The 17,562-nt window shown below is 41.2% G+C and overlaps 1 protein-coding gene across 1 annotated transcript in view; it reads left to right on the top strand.

Annotated features, from left to right (window-relative positions):
* The window catches only part of LOC308104217 (ras-related protein Rab-40B-like), a 40,016-nt gene extending 24,128 nt beyond the window's left edge, over positions 1 to 15,888 (top strand). The window contains exons 3-7 of the mRNA XM_080454576.1: positions 322 to 382; positions 6,636 to 6,696; positions 9,399 to 9,476; positions 10,565 to 10,787; positions 13,863 to 15,888. Coding sequence (XP_080310702.1) covers positions 322 to 382; positions 6,636 to 6,696; positions 9,399 to 9,476; positions 10,565 to 10,787; positions 13,863 to 14,233 — 794 coding nt within the window. The 3' untranslated portion in view covers positions 14,234 to 15,888. The remainder of the gene's footprint in view (positions 1 to 321; positions 383 to 6,635; positions 6,697 to 9,398; positions 9,477 to 10,564; positions 10,788 to 13,862) is intronic.
* Positions 15,889 to 17,562: the final 1,674 nt, after the last annotated feature.

The raw sequence follows: 17,562 nt of genomic DNA, 5'->3' as shown, positions 1-17,562 counted from the left end.
TATTTAAGTGATTATAAGAAAAATATAGCAATTTCTGCAATTGTTTGCAGCCCTGCTGTATAGTTATCAGTCCCAAGCCAACCTGTTTAGACTTTAACATTTAGTGAACAGAAATGACACTTGTGACACCTACCTTTGCACTGCCTTCAGGAGGCGTACTTATGCGCTCTGTGCAGCTTTAGAAGATAGTAGAATAGTTGTCTGGTTTGTGAGACTGGGTACAATGGAGCTGAAGACATGGTAATTACATGGCGGATGTGCCGTCCCGTCGCGTACCCAACACGCCCTCTAATCAGTGTATTTCTGCTCTTTCCATTTCAGGAATCGACTACAAGACCACCACCATACTGCTGGATGGACGCAGAGTCAAACTGCAACTCTGGTAAGATGCACACATGCACAAGGACACACAAACACGTGCACGCACACAGTGTTGTATATGCATTAGACCCTATACTGATTTTATGGTTTGTTTTCCAGTTCAATTAAAAAACTAGATTAAATACATGGCAGGCTGCATATGACTGACCTTATAGTGAGTACACTGTGATGTTAGCAACACAACTACAGCTATAATAACAATCAATCAATCAATCAATTTTTTTTACGAATGCAAACTAAAAGTGAGGTAAAATTCGTATTCTTATTCTTATTTATTCTTCCGCTGTTGCTATTTAACCCATTAAGACCGGGAAAAGCATCTGTCATTTTAGATTTTAACCATTATTTTATACTTTAGCTATTTAAAAAAAATTGTACTCAAATCTTTGCTTCTGGTGATTCTAGAAATGTCTTCTAAACAGTTTTTTGTGAAAAATATTATGTCTATATCAGTGGTTCAATTTGAGTAAAACATTTTCGCTTTAAAAAATATATATATTCAAAGATTTGCACACATTTTCACGGTAAAAAAATAATATTGCAAAACTATAAAGAAAATCGGTGCCGCGCTATGAGCTTGTATATCTGCTATTTTTGAATAGCCAATGAAATCTAAAAATGACACACAGATGCGTTCCCGGCCGGTCTTAATGGATTAAAAGAGTAAAAAAAAAGAGAGAATAAAACAGTGGAGCATAAAAAAGCCTGAAAATAGCAGCGGCATGTTAACATCAATTAAAATCACTGTCATGCAGATTAAAAGAAGGCCTAGATCAAAATGTATAAAAGAGCATTCAGCATCATTTACAATCGATGAAAGGCACAGGAGACAGGCTTAGGGTTTGTTCAGCAGTCTGACAGCTGCTAGATAAAAAAAAGTCTGCAAAGTCTTGTGTTGTTGTGGTTCATGATTCTTCGGTATCTCTTGCCAGGTCTGCAGCTAATATGATTAATAATGAGTGCAATAAAGCCCCATCATACTTAGAAATTATCCGACACATTGTCAGCTTTAAGATCGGCTATTTTTACTTCACTGGAGTATTTCCAATTTTAAATATTTGTGCTTTTACTCCACTATAATTATTTGACAACTTTAGTTACTAGTTACTTTGTCGATTTAGATTATTAAACATACATTATACGTATATTCTTCAGCTATCTGAAAATAGCCGATCTACAAGCTCACAACGCGTCGCGATGCGAAGCGTTGTGAGCTTGTAGATCTGCTATTTTCAAAAGATTTTTTATACATATTGAACTTGTGAAATGGGACATCCTGCATAATGCAGCATACTTTTACTTTTGGTACTTTAAAGGGACTACACCATGAATTTTAACTTGTTCTTCTTTGTTGTGTGTTTTTGGTCTCCCCTACCTCTTTTCTATCCCCAAAAATACCTCAGTTTGAACACTCAGGCTTTCACAGCAAATCTGGGGTTTTCTGTAAATTGGTCTCAAAACAGGCCAAACTGATTTGGTCCCTGACGTGACGTCACGTCAGGGTACAATCCCTCCCGTTTTTCAGTTCTATATATATATACATATATATAAAATTTTTTACTTTTTCCACACAGAACCAGGAGATAACATGCATACAAACTGTCTCAATAGCGCCCCGTGCCAAACAGGACAATGTGGTATTGCAGGTGAAAGTGCTTTATAAGCCAGAGAGAAGTTAGTTGGAATGAGTATATCTGAGGCTTGATTTAGGCTCAAAGCTTTTGAAAAACGTTTGAGGGACATAAACAATATGATATTATTATTATTATTTTATTTTTTAATTCATGGTGTAGCCCTTTAAGTATATTTTGATGCCAATACTATGCCAATAATATTTTTATTCAAGTACATTTTGAATACCAGACCTTTACTTGTAACAGAGTATTTCTACATTGTGGTATTGATACTTTTACTTGTGAGTACTTCTAACACCACTGGATTTAGGAGAGATAATGTACAAGCATTGATCAAGTGGCACACCCATGGTTAAATCTAACACCCCTGTTATTAATTGTATTAGCTGCAGGTGTGTTACAGCCTGCTATGTTTTTACACTGTTGCAGTTTATAACCTAAACCGAGAAACAAACTACAATATGTAGTGTTAAGTGATATTCTGTGGTTAAAACCATATGTATTCAGATTCTAGTGTTTATTCAATAACAGGGGTCTTCCCGTCTCTCCAGCTCTTTACTAAATAGAAGGGGAAAAAATCAGGTGGGTTGCCAACTTTCAGCCAATCAGGAGAGAGTACCCATATATCAGCTTCAATGTTATTGATACAGTTTCAAATTTGTCTGCTCACTTCTTTGTGTCATCCCTTCCAATTTCACTCGTTTATCCCGTATCGTGTATGACTTCTCTCTCCTGATTGGGTCAAATTGGTATCTCGACCGGAAAATGCATTTTCTAAAGAGCTGGAGAGACAGTACTGTTACTGAACAAACACTCTTTTTAACATTAAACTTTTAGTTTTAGCCAGAAAATGATCACTTACATGACACATTTATTTTCACACCGTGCCATCAATCCCAACTATTACTATCAGAATATAGATATTTAAAAAAAAAAAATCATTTATTTATAAAAATGAATAAAAAAATGGTAACAAACTAAATATCATTTGAGGAAAAGAACAAAAATATGACACTGTGCTTTAAAAGCAGCTTCATGCACTGAGCATCCAGAAAGCCTCCCTGGGTGCATGCCTCTCCCTGTCAGCCCTGCAGTATTTTTAGAACTGAGGCTTACGCTTTTAGCCAAGTCAGTGTTAAATTATTCATCGCAAAACTTTGATGTCTAAGAGGATGAGATGCTTTAGCTCTTTAGTGTGCGGGGGGGGGGGGGGGGGGGGGTGTAAACCCTCTATTCTTAGTCAAACGGACCTGAGTTAACAACTGTACTCGGACCGCTCCCCCCCCCCCCCCCCCCGTCTACACCTAATGTATTTGCCAAAAATAACCAATCTACAAGCTTGTGAGCTTGTAAGTTCGCTATTTTTGGATTTTGGCTAATGTTCATCCCCGGAATATGGATGCTGGGGGTTCTTTTGGGAGTGGTTGGTTAATAATGTTCTTCCTCTCTCTCCCCCCCCTGGCTTGCATGTTGTCGCAGAAGCCTTGTAATCTCCATACTTCAACTTTTATTCTCCCCCCGTAAATTAATGCCCTACTTTAGTCGTACAAGAGTGTTGCATAAAAGTTGCAAAAAAAGGCTCATCTACAAGCCTACAACACGTTGTGAGCGGAAAATAGCTCGGCTATTCTAGCCATTTCAGAATTTTATATCATATTTTTTGTGCTTTGTACCCTTTTTTCTCCCCAATTGTAATCGTTTTGCCAATTAACTTCTCCTCACACACATGTGTGTGTTTTTTTCACTGCTGTTGTATCCTACTGACTCACCTGCCAGTGAGGAGCCCCCACCGGGAGGACGTAGAGCCTTCGTCCTACTCCTCCCGCCCAACACTCCCCGCTGACAGGTGCCGCCCCAGGCACTTTACCATTGCACCACCCGAAAAATGTTTTAAAGTCAAAGTGTTTAAGTCTCTCTGTGGGTTTTGTAACCAATGAAAAGTAATACGAGCTTGTTGTGACTAATAATTATTACAATGGATCCATAGGAACACAGGTTCTTTTTTTTCCCTGAAAAGTAACTGTTTTGGACATACAAGCTTTCCCGTTTATAATATTTGTATAAATTATTCCAAAAAATAAGATAGACATAAATGAATTTAAAAAAAAGAAGCATAAAGACAAAACAATGACAAAAAAAAGGAAAATAAACTGGGCAAAGTTTCAAAACAGTGATGGTCATTACAATGAGTTACACTGCTAGATAAAGCTTATGTGGAAAGTGGAAGGTATATACAACTAACTACCAAGTAGGTTCAGTGTGATATTTGAGCAAAATTATCTAAAAATGGCTGCCATATATCATAAAACTTGCTTGAATTGTCCATCATGTCATATCTCCGTGTATAATATACAAGTAAGTTCAGATAACCAAGTATTGGCATAGGAATGTGACAAAAACTAAAGAATATCCATGGGGTGACTAATCGATAGAAAAAAAGCCTTTTTGCGGGTGAACTATCCCTTTAAATACAAGCTTTCCACTGGACAGTGACGATGTGTAACATACAGTACTGTACTATTATGTGATGCCTGGCATGACACAGCAGAAGTTGACGTGTACCGTTGTCTAACATCTGAACGCATTAGCGTAGCTCGTGTTAGCATGCCAACAGCTGCCTAATGCAGTTTGTCACCGGAGTTATGTCACCGACAAGTTAGCCAAGTGGAAATAAAATAACCTTTATGTATAGAACTGGGTCTGCCTAACTCAGTGGTTCTCAAAGTGTGGTCCGGGGAATTCCCAGGGACCCTTGAGGGATTTCCAAGTGGTCCCCATGCTAAGTTATTGACAGTTAGGGACCCTCATGGACTCATGCAGGTCTGTAACTCTGAGAGCGTACAAATGGAACCAAATGGACCCATACGGGTCCATTTGGTTCCACTTGTACACTCTCAGAGTTATGGTGGTCCGTAGCCCCTAAATAATGCATACGAAACCGGGGGTCCTTGAAATGGAAAAGGTTGAAAATTCACTGGTCTAATGCTGGACACAGATTGAACCCTGCCAGAGTATTCTCTCTGGACTTACTTCAGTGTTAGCTCTCCTAAGGCCTATCTCGAAGGCAACATGTAGATATACTGTAGATAAATAGATCATAGATAGATGCTTTATTTGTCCTGGCGGGAATTCATTTTGCACCAAGCAGCCATCAGGACACAAATAAATCACTACACATAAATACACAATACATAGACAGATCACACAACAATACATTGACAATACAGCTTCTCTCTTACAGCGGGGAAATTCAGCACTTGCGCGGGAAACCGGGTTCAAATCCGCGGGTAGAACACAAGTACTGCGTGTGGATTGAGGTTCCAGTATACAGTACAGTAGTTTAGTTCAGTGATTTTCAACTTTTTTTCTGGACCAAGGGCCACTTGAACATGTACAAATTGTTCGCGGCCCACCCACCTGACCGCTTAACACTAAGTGGTCAGATGGGTGGGCCTTGTGCATTTTCAGAGCACGTTTATTTTAATGATCGATTGATCGATTGTGTTCAGGTTGGATCAATGGAGCTAACATATAGTACACTTCGAGTTCCTATTTATCTGTATCAAAATGAAAACTCAAAGGTTTTAAAGAAAAAATACCATGACTTTTTTTTTTTAAATACCGGCATACATTAATATTATATTGTCATTAAAATCTTAGCGTTTTGGCAATTATTTGTCAAACTTGCAATATCCTCCCAGCCCACCACAGGTTGAGAATTGCTGCATCAGGCCATGGACCCCCATTTTATACCTTAACCCAGTGGTTCAAGGTTCAAGGTTCAAGGTTACTTTATTTTTGTCTCCCAAGGGAGAAATTTGTCTTGGACACACAGACCAGCAGCATACACAATACCATACAGTACAGGACAGAGACAAAAACAAAAACATAAACACACAGTGACATGTACAGTCTGTTTTTCCTAGTCATCACCCTCCATAATAATAATAAATAATAATAATAGCCACCTCATTCAGTATATAGTGCAATAAGACCAACACCTTAGCACACCTCAAAACCTTCTGCCCCGCCGTCTGTTCTCAAACTAATCATATTTGAACTGGGGACCCCCCAAACTAATCATATTTGAACTGGGGACCCCCAACCCTGACAAGAACTTGGAATGTAGGGGTTCACAACGCCTTGCGTTGTTCACAACGTTGTTCACAACGCTGTTCACAACGCCTTGCGTTGTGAGCGTGCAGGACTGATTGCAAATGCAGCTGTACACTGAAACAACGAGGGAGGGGAGATCACATGACAAAACTCTGACTCTGTATTTTCCCGGTGTTTCGACCAGGGGGGGGGGGCGTGGTTTTGAGGTTAGGTTTAGGCATAGTTCCTTTGAGGTCAAGGTTAGAGTTAGGCATAGTTTTAGTGAGGTTGCCCATTGTGCTCAAGTCTGACCCCTTGTGGCAGCAATACGTTAGGTGAAGCTGAAAATGTATTTTCCCCCATGCGGGATCAAAATAGGTATCATTATTATGAACCAAAACAGTGATCCTAGGGTTCATGTGGTTAAACAGTATGTTAATGTGAGAGTATAACTGTTGAACTGGCCAGCTGTCTGACCTTTCAAACATGACCTTTTGACCCCTGTCTGTGTGTGTGTTGTTTCAGGGACACGTCTGGCCAGGGTCGATTCTGCACCATCTTCAGGTCATATTCTAGAGGAGCGCAGGTAAGTGTGTGTGTGTGTGTGTGTGTGTGTGTGTGTGTGTGTGTGTGTGTGTGTGTGTGTGTGTGTGTGTGTGTGTGTGTGTGTGTGTGTGTGTGTGTGTGTGTGTGTGTGTGTGTGTGTGTGTGTGTGTGTGTTTGTGTGTGTGTGTGCGCGTGTGCGTGCGTGTAAAGTAACTAAGTACATTTACTCAAGTACTGTACTTAAGTACAACTTTAAGGTATTCTTACTTTACTGGAGTATTTCTAGTTTTCAATACTTTTACTTCTACTCCACTACATCTCAGAGGCAAATATTGTACTTTTACTCCACTACAATTATTTGAAAGCTGTAGTTACTTGTTTCTTTGTAGATTTGGATTATTATTACAAAACATACATTAACCACTTCAGCCCTATATACATTTCGGTAATTTGAAAATAGACGATCTACAAGCTTACAATGCGTCGCATCACGACGCATTGTGAGCTTGTAGATCTGCTATTTTCAAAACAGCTTGTAGATCTGCTATTTTCAAAATGTTTAATACATTTGAAAACACATGAGTGCGCACTTTTGTCAACTTTTGTTATTTAAAAGAAAAAAAGTGCTTTATAAATAAACTGACTTGACTCGACTGTTCAGGCCAACAACAGCTGTAGAGAAACAGCTCCAAGACCGTGGCCTTTTCCTGAAAACAGAGAGAGGGGGGGGCGGGGGGTGGAAGGGGGAGAGAGAAAGAGAGAAGGAGATAAGCATAGTGAAACAGAAAGAGAGAGACAGACAGGGTGGGGTGTATAGAACATATCAACACGGGTGGGACGGCGTTAGGACCCCATAGGTCGAAAAACAGCTTGGCAAGCAGGGCGGCCGTTTCCTCTGCCCGCTCATAAAAACACATGAAATCAAAACAAAACAAGGCTGCCCCTGTTCCAGACACAAAGATACAGTTCGACGCACATGTTGTCTTAACCACTTAACCTCTATACTTTGTTGACCAGGGTCCCCCAGGGCTCTATACTAGGGCCCCCTCCTTTTCCCCTCTACAGCAAATATATTTGCAGAATAATAGCCGGTCTACAAGCTCACGTGAGCTCGTCCATCGGCTATTTTCCACGTGAATATGTGGTTGATGCATAATCTATTCTCCGTCGCACGATGGTGTAGCGTGCCGGAAATAGCCGATCTGCAAGCTCACAACGTGTCGCATCATCTCTTCTCGGCATGTGACGCCATTGTACGATGATGTAAAAATCTGGCTTAAAGGGATAGTTCACCCAAAAATGACTTATTTTCTATCAATTACACACCTCATGAAGCCTTGAATTCATGGAGATTTTTACAGGTTGGCTGTCAGATTTCACTTACCACGGCAATGCACTGCAAATCCCCCCCCCCTACACATACACACTCACACAGGAGAGAGAGAGAGAGAGAGGAGAGATGGAGTGACAGAAACACACGCGCACACACACGCACACGCACACACACGCACGCACACACACACACGCACTCACACAAGCAAGCACACAATTCCCTCTAGGCTTTCCTGAGATATTGCGTTCACATGGTGCATTCGGCCATAGTTGTCGCCAGCGGTGACATGAAAACAAACACTGTCAAACAAAGCCACCGCCATTTTTACTTCAAAGCCCCAACTCTCCTCTCTCTGCTTCCTGTCGGTCAGTGGTGGAAAAAGTACTCTACTTAAGTAAAAGTATCAATACTGCAATGTAGAAATTACAAGTAAAAGTCCGGAATTCAAAATGTACTTGCGTAAAAGTACAAAGGTATTGGTATCAAAATGTACTCATTAGAGTAGAAAGTACTCATTATGCAGAATGTCCCATTTCACAAGTTTTAAAATGTATGAAATGTATAAAAGTCTTTTGAAAATAGCAGATCTACAAGCTTGCATATTTGAGTTTGAAGTGGAGTCTCCGGTCCGCCGCCGGTCATCAAACTATTGCCATAGGAATGAGACAAAAACGAAAAAAATCTCCATGAATTCAAGTCTCCCCAGACACAATGGGGTGTGTAATCGATAGAAAAAAAGACATTTCGGGGTTGAACTATCCCTTTAACGCAGTTCGGGGTTAAGGCCGGGGTTCTTAGATAACAAGGGTTTGGTCACCGATACAGAAATAGAGATTTGGTGGGAATCCTCTGAGTTTGAGGATCATAATCAGGATATAATATGAAAAATATAATCTGCACATTGAAGCTGTAGAAACTATAGGATGCCAGGTCAACAAATTAACCTGGGCATCTGTCTAAATAATAAGAAGTGTTTTTTGTAAATAGTTGTAAAAAGTTATTCTTCATACTTGTGGCTCCAACGGCTGAGCACACAGCTGAAAGAGATGGTGTTGCCATAGCAACAATGTTATGACCATACCGTCACCACGGCGAACCACAAAGGCAGTTCCTGCGTCTGTCTGTCTGTCTGTCTGTCTGTCTGTCTGTCTCTGTGTGTGTGTGTGTGTGTGTGTGTGTGTGTGTGTGTGTGTGTGTGTGTGTGTGTGTGTGTGTGTGTGTGTGTGTGTGTGTGTGTGCGTGTGCGTGTGTGTGTCTCTCAGGTATTCTCCTCCAAAATAAATGAGCTAATCCTCTCCTCTTTTCCTTTCTGTACCCTCTCTCCTCTCTCTACTGTATTTGCTCATCCCCCCCTCTCTCTCTCTCTCTCTCTCTCTCTCTCTCTCTCTCTCTCTCTCTCACTCTCTCAGGGTGTGATTTTAGTCTATGACATCACCAATCGCTGGTCCTTTGATGGGATCGACAGATGGATTAAAGAGATTGATGAAGTGAGTGGATATCTGTCTGTCTGTCTGTCTGTCTGTCTGTCTGTCTGTCTGTCTGTCTGTCTGTCTGTCTGTCTGTCTGTCTGTCTGTCTGTCTTGTCTGAACCTGCCGTGTGCATGGTGGAGGACCAGAGGGAGTGCTGTCAGAGTGGGAAGTCAGTCAGACTGGCGTTTGTCCAGAAGCAAAAAATCCACAAATCTCTGTATCCGTCTGTCCGTCTGCGTCCCTTTATGCCCATATATGGAGTCTATCTATAACTATAAATGCATGGAATATGTCGTGAAGGTCACTGTGACCTTGACCTTTGACCACCACATTCTAATCATGTCTATCTGGATGTTTGTGCAAAATGTGAAGAAATTCCCTCTAGGCTTTCCTGAGATATTGCGTTTCACATGGTGCATTCGGCCATGGTTGTCGCCATGAAAACAAACACTGTCAGACAAACACTGTCAAACACTGTCAGACAAAGCCACCAACATTTTTACTCCACAGCCCCAACTCTCCTCTCTCTGCTTCCTCCTCTTCTGCTCTTCAGTGGTGAAAAAAGTAAAAGTATAAGTATTGGTATCAAAAAAGTAAAGTACCAAAAGTAGAAGGTACTCATTATGCAGAACGTCCCATTTCACAAGTTTTCAAATGTATGAAATGTATACAAATCTTTTGAAAATAGCAGATCTACAAGCTCACAATGCGTCGACGCATTGTGAGCTTGTAGATCGGCAATTTTCAAATGGCCGAAATGTATACAGAGCTGAAGTGGTTAATGTATGTTTGGTAATAATAAATCCATAAAGTAACTAGTAACTACAGTTTTCAAATAATTGTAGTGGAGTAAAAGTATAATATTTGCCTCTGAGATGTAGTGGAGTAGAAGTAAAAGTATAGAAAATTGGAAACACTCCAGTAAAGTAAAAATACCTAAAAATGGTACTTAAGTACAGTACTTGAGTAATTGTACTCAGTTACTTTACACCACTGCCAGCGGTGACATGAAAACAAACACTGTCGAACAAAGCCACCAACATGTTTACTTCACAGCCCCAAATCTCCTTCTCTCTGCTTCCTCCTCTTCCTGTCTGTTACCCAGCATGCACCGGGGGTACCCAAGATCCTGGTGGGCAACCGGCTGCACCTGGCGTACAAGCGGCAGGTGACCACGGAGCAGGCCCAGCTGTACGCCGAGCGGCTGGGCGTCACCTTCTTCGAGGTGAGCCCGCTGTGCAACTTCAACATCACCGAGTCCTTCACGGAGCTGGCCCGCATCGTCCTGATGAGGCACGGCATGGAACGCCTCTGGAAGCCCAACAAAGGTACCGACACAGAGAAGGAGAGATGTCTCTTTCACATACCGTGAACTCTGGAAAATGTCTCTGGGGGCAAGGGTAGGCAACCTTAGGCACGGGTGCCAACAATGGCACAAGGGAGGGTGATCACTGGCACACTGGCATAAGTGTGAGAGGATTTTTGGTTTAGAATATATATATATATATTTTAATGTAGTCAATTAAATTAAGTCCCGTCACATCTGTATGCAAACTACATCCTGCACATAATTCTACATTCATTTAAACTTTGAACTGACTGGGGATGGAGTCTGGGGCATAGGTGGGTTATTGCTTTGAGTCTAATGATCATTAATGTCCTGATGTGAAAGAAAATATTCAGACATCGTCTGGTGTTGAACTTTCACAAATGTAGCACAGATAACTGTTCTCACATAACTGTAAATCTGTTTAATTAGGCAAGGTTTGGTGTCTGAGTAATGTAGACGCACATGTTTGCTACTCCCACTACCCCAGGAAGACGCAAGGATCAAACAAGATCTTTTTTAAGACATTTCCTTCCACAGAACGTGACAGATTCATTGAATTTATTGACATGCAGTCTCCCATTGATGCACCAATGCAAAAAATAAACGACACGTCTTTCCTACCATACATAGTAGGCCTGATGTAGACAACGAGCTACAGCCTACTTCTCATCCAAACAAGCTGTTTTCCGAGCTGGGCAAATAACATTCATCTTTATGCACGAGTTCACAAGAGAGTCAGTTTGTAGCTTGACGTCTACATCAGTGGCTCTCAAAATGTTTAATTTCAAGGACCCCCCATAACTCTGTGTGTGTTCAAATGTACATTTTGTAGACTCTGTTACAGACCTGTAAGGGTCCATTTGGTTCCTATAAAAGACCAAAGGCTCGACTGGTTATCTAAACCTGAGCCAAGACCCGCTGCAACGGTGTCCAAGCAGGACTTTAAACCGAAATGTTCAACCCAAGTGATTCACAAGGTGAAGTAGTACTAGAGCAGGGGTCTTTAATAGGGGGTCCTCAGAGTTACTACAGGGGGGCCGCCAAATCTTTGTGTGATATGATTACATTTTTTTACATTAACCACTTGAACCCTAGCATCCCTTTTCTGAGGAGAACTATAGCTAAAAATAGCAGATCTACAAGCTCACAATCGGCTATTTTCACAATCGGCTACCCCCTAGGTGAGAGAGAGACGAAGCAGGGGGTCCCTGCTTCGTCTCTCTCTCGGCTAGGGGGTCCTTGGCCTGAAACACTTTGAAGACCCCTGTACTAGAGGGTGAAAGAGAATCAGTGGGAAGGGCTCTGTAGTCACCAGAGTATCTGGGTTGTAAGGCCAGATATCCTGGCTAGTACATGGTAAGCTCTCGAGGAGAGGTTTGAGGATCGTCACTGGGGGTCATCGTTGCATCTCATCTAACTCAGAGATTCCCTTGCCTTTCATATCGTTGGCTATACGGTGCTCGTGTCATCCCGGTGGTATCGCTATGAGTCAGTCATATCCAGTGGTGGAAAAAGTAATACAATGTTTTACTTAAGTAAAAGTATCAATACTGCAATGTAGAAATACTCTATTACAAGTAAAAGTCCGGAATTCAAAATTTACTTGAGTAAAAGTACAAAAGTATTGGCATCAAAATGTACTTAAAGTACCAAAAGTAGAAAGTACTCATTGTGCAGAATGTCCCATTTCACAAATTTTCAAATGTATAAAATGTATAAAAATCGTTTGAAAATAGCAGATCTACAAGCTCACAATGCGTCGCATCGCGACGCATTGTAGATCGGCTATTTTCAAATGACCGAAATGTATTTAGGGCTGAAAATACTCCATTTACTGGAAATACTCCAGTAAAGTAAAGAATACCTCAAAATTGTACTTAAAGGGATACTTCACTTTCGGGCCGGGGAAACATTTAAAAAATATATTAAAAATAAATGAAAAAAGTTATGGAAAATTCATGGCCCCCTCACGCATTAGAGTGTCCTACTAATGCGTGAGGGGGCCATGAATTTTCCATAACTTTTTTAACCACAAACATGTTCTAAATCATTTTTGAAAATAGACGATCTCCAAGTTCACAGCGCGTCGGATCACGATGTGCTGTGAGCTTGTAGAATGGTAGCCCTGCCCCTTCCTGCTGATTATTATTGAAACGCGGGCAGGGCACATTTATCACATGGATGCAATTTCCTGATCGGCGAGTCCCCGGTTCGATGTTTTCAAGATTTTTCAAAAATAGCAGATCTACAAGCTCATAGCGCGGCACTCAGTGCCACGCTATGAGCTTGTATATCTGCTTGGTTAACTATATGGATTCTTTACACAAGAATGCCCCCTAGTGGATTCTTCATTTATAACTCATGTTTAAATTTCCATTGGCTTTTCTCTTCAGCGTTCCCTCCATTCCTCCATCTGCCTTAAAGGGATAGCACACCTCGAAAAGTACTTATTTTCTATCGATTAGTCACCCCATGGAGACTTGAATTACAAAAACATGAATTGAAGTCTCCATGGGGTGACTAATCGATAGAAAAAAGTGATTTTGGGGGTGAACTATCCCTTTAACCCCTTTTCCCTCCACACAAACACTCACTTCATATACTGTAATATTCTCTATTTAAATATGGAATGTGCACATACATTTAACTTTAATCTTTCATCCCTCCTCTCTAAACCCTAACCTCCAGGACCTGCGCTCTCAGTTCAAGTTTACCGTATCTTAAAGGGATAGTTCATCGTTTTTCTAACTATGAGTCACCCCATGGAGACTTGAATTCATGGATATGTTTTAGTTTTTGTCACATTCCTAAGGCAATAATTTGATGACCTGCGGACGGTAGGCAGCGGTTCCTGTAGGAGACACAAAGGAGACTCTTTGTGTCTCCTACCGGAACCGCTCCCGGTCATCAAATTATTGGCTTAAAACAAAAAAATATCCATGAATTCAAGTCTCCATGGGGTGACTAATCGAGAGGAAACAAGTAATTTTGGGGGTGAACTATCCCTTTAACCTCATCTCATTTAATCTTACCTTACCGTATCTCCTCTCCTCTCTCTCTCTCTCTCTCTCAGTGCTCAGCCTCCAGGACCTGTGCTGCCGCTCCATCGTCTCCTGCACGCCCGTCCACCTGGTGGACAAGCTGCCCCTCCCGCCGGCGCTCAAGTCCCACCTCAAGTCCTTCAGCATGGCCAACGGCCTCAACGCCCGCATGATGCACGGGCGCTCCTACTCCGTCACCGCCCGCACCGCCGCGCCCGTCAACACCAGCGCCAACACCACCACCAACACCGCCGCCGCGGCGGCGGCTCACAACGGCGCCACCAAGAGGACCGGAGGAGGGGCGCTGCTGAAAAAACCCAAGCTCATCCGCGCCCCGGCCGCCTCCCCCCTCAGCCCCACCCCCGCGCAGAGCTGCGCGCGGAACAGTTGTAAGATATCCTGAAACAGTGGTTCTCGATGATTTTTTTTTGGGGGGGGGGTCCCCAGATGACCGTGAAGTGACAATTTAAAGGGATAGTTCACCCCAAAAATTACTTATTTTCTATCAAGTTGTAGCCTATTGGATATCAAAGCAAGGGCCCTTGAAAAAGGTTGAGAAAGAATCACTGTTTTATTGTTGTGTAACCCTCACCTCAGGATGTTTTGTATGAACAAGAAGGGGTCTAATAAGGGGCGTGGCTTTCCCGTGCAGTCACAGCCCTGTGGAACTACATATTTGGGGCGAGAGTGATGTTGTCAATATTTGGAAGAAAGGTGGGAAATATTTGGTGGTATATAAAGTATGCGTAGAAAAATGCTGTTCGACGAGTAGACGGCTGACACCTTTGGTGCCACGGCGTGAAAGTAAACTTGTTCAATTTGAAATACACAGCTTCTCTCTGACACACACACACACACACACACACACACACACACACACACACACACACACACACACACACACACACACACACACACACCACACGTGATACGTGTGTCGGACTGTACAGAACTGCTGGGTGGAAACTCCATAGCACCTGCATTACACCCGTGAATCTCAAAGTGGGGTCCTTGAAGGGCTTCCAAGGGGTCTGAAGCAAAGTTTATAGCAACCCTGTTTTATATACTTTGGCTATTTTCAAAACATTTAGAAACATTTTGAAAAATGTGGAATAATTTAGATTAGTAACAACATTTTATATCTTCTCTTATGGCGGTCCCTGACACAAAATCTTTTCAAATTTTGGTCCTTGGCCAAATATATCAATAGGCTCTATGCACAGCAGCCATATTGGAAAGAAATTTGGCCTCTTTCTTACTTCCTTGGTGTTACCAATACTACTAATTAAGGCTCTGTTCCATTCTGGTCAAACAGAGTCAGGGGGCTGATGTTGAGCATGTTGACTCACTGGAAACACCAGTGGGTCTCAAAGTGTGGTCCAGGGACCCTCATGGTTCCTTGAGGGGGTTCCAAATGTCCCCTTACTGGTGTGTAACTCTGAGAGTGTACAAATGGAACCAAATGGATCCTTACGGGTCCATTTGGTTCCATTTGTACACTCTCAGAGTTATGAGGGTCCTTGAAATTAAAAGTTTGAGAACCACTGTGCTACACAAAATGGAACAGAGCCTTCATTAGTATCATTGGTAACACCTGTGAAGGAAGTAAGGAAGAGGCACAATTTCCTCCCAATATGGCTGCTGTGCATAGAGCCTATTTGATTCCTGACATGAAAATGATAACCAATGATACTGTATATCCTCTTTGAAAAATAAAATAGAAACAACAACTTGGCTTTACTGCAATGACTTCCCTCATCTGGTGAACCCTGGACCTTTCCAGCCACTGTACACCAGCTCTGAAACTTGTACATAATATTTTGTACGATATTGTTTAATAGAAATCTTGCTGTTTGATACGATGTTGATGTATTATTTGTTTGGCTTTGTAACCGTACTTTAAATTGTACAGTGACTGTATTTCTTTCCCCTCCCTGGTGACACGAGTAACCCGACCACCAAAGACTTGGATTATGTATTGATACGAGGACATCACTCGACACTATTTTGCACAGATTCTTAATGTTTAATAACACACACCTTTCCAATAAATCTGATCCAACAATGATTTCCAGTGGTGCAGTCTTTTGAAGATTTTTAATAATAATTTACAAGTTTGTGTGGTTATGAATAGGGTTGGGATTCTGTAGGATTTTAACGATTCCCGCTACTTAATGATTTCTACTTAACTGTTCCCTTTAACGATTGCTATATATATATATATATATATATATATATATATATATATATATATATATATATATATATATATATATATATATATATATATTGCCTTATATTGCCTATAAATAATTTTGGCCTTCAATATAACTTTTGATAAAACACAAATTCAGTCATACATACAGTATTGCATACATATCATTGTAGTAATGGTGTCCCAACCCTAGTTGTGTCAAGTAGGTTACAACAGAATGAACTCAGAACATACTGTCAGCAGACAGGCGGTATTAAACTCTGCTGGATTATATTAAAGGTGCACTTAACCTATGTTCAACCTTATCTCCATATAATTGTGTCTCACTAATTCTCCTTATAAGATGGCACCATTTCCGTCTACTAACCATATGTTTCATTGGTGGGCTATGGACAGTTCAGTTGCCTACCAAAGACATCATCCATGGGTATTCCAAGCTAATAGAAACTACAGACTATCTCTTCCTGGAACGTTAGCATTTCTTCAATAGAAGCCATTGTTCTTGCATTCAAAAAAAATATATAATAATAGTTTTTAAACCTTGTTTGAAATGACCAATTATACGATGATAGGTTGAAAATGGGTGAAGTGCTCCTCTAAGCACATCCTGTAAAAAGTATTATTTACACTTTAGAAGTTTTGCATTTCACATAAATTAGTTAGTGCTCTGTTTAGTTTTGAGATGTTCTATACGTCATTTTCTTTTAACTATGCATGCAGCATTACCATGGACCAAAATCTAGTCACTTTTCTAAGTGGACTTAATGGAAAATATATATATCAATATTGATAATATAGGACGTAGTAAATTCTCTGCTTTGCACTCTTTTTTATAAGCATGATGTCTCTGCCATACTTTTCAACTTTTCTGACTGAATGATCTTTAGAAACTAAATTCTGAAATTTCCGTCTTTCGGACAGGGTTATTATATCCATTTAACAAAAAACAATTACTGTCGCTCAGAGGAATATTGTGTTAATATATTCGGTCTTTACTTCGCTGCCAAAACATTTGGTTCCCATTGCAAAAGCTTAGTCTAATCTAGATTATTTGGTTCTCCTATAACGTTGGTTTTCATTTGAAGGAATTGATTCATTGCAGGAGAACTTTATCAGGCTAATCACCTGTAGGCCTACAGTGAAATCCATATCATCTCTGTCGGGTGGAAACCTCATATGTCCTAGCCTCGCGTAGCCAGACTATATCACTGTGTGGATATGAGTCTGGTGCCTCTATGAGGACGTTAATTTTTCCAAGGGGGCGGGATCAAAACAGTGGCTCTGGACGCAATTGGTTAGACCTACAACTAACTACCACTCACAGTCTCCCATATTTGAATACTGGGCCCTGATTGGTCACCCCAGACTTCTGGAGCAGGAAATGGATTCACAATGGAGCGGTGCCAGACCCAAATCAGCAGAGGGCAATTTTATTTTTTGCACTGGCACTGGCAGATTCGTCTGGTCCCAGGCTACATATGTCCAAACTGATACTTTTGATGCTTTTGTGTGACACT

Source organism: Gymnoscopelus braueri (assembly GCF_963280865.1).
Source record: "Gymnoscopelus braueri genome assembly, chromosome: 17".
Taxonomy (NCBI): Eukaryota; Metazoa; Chordata; class Actinopteri; order Myctophiformes; family Myctophidae; genus Gymnoscopelus; species Gymnoscopelus braueri.
Note: the sequence above shows the minus strand (reverse complement) of the source record. Positions and strands in the feature narration are given on the sequence as shown.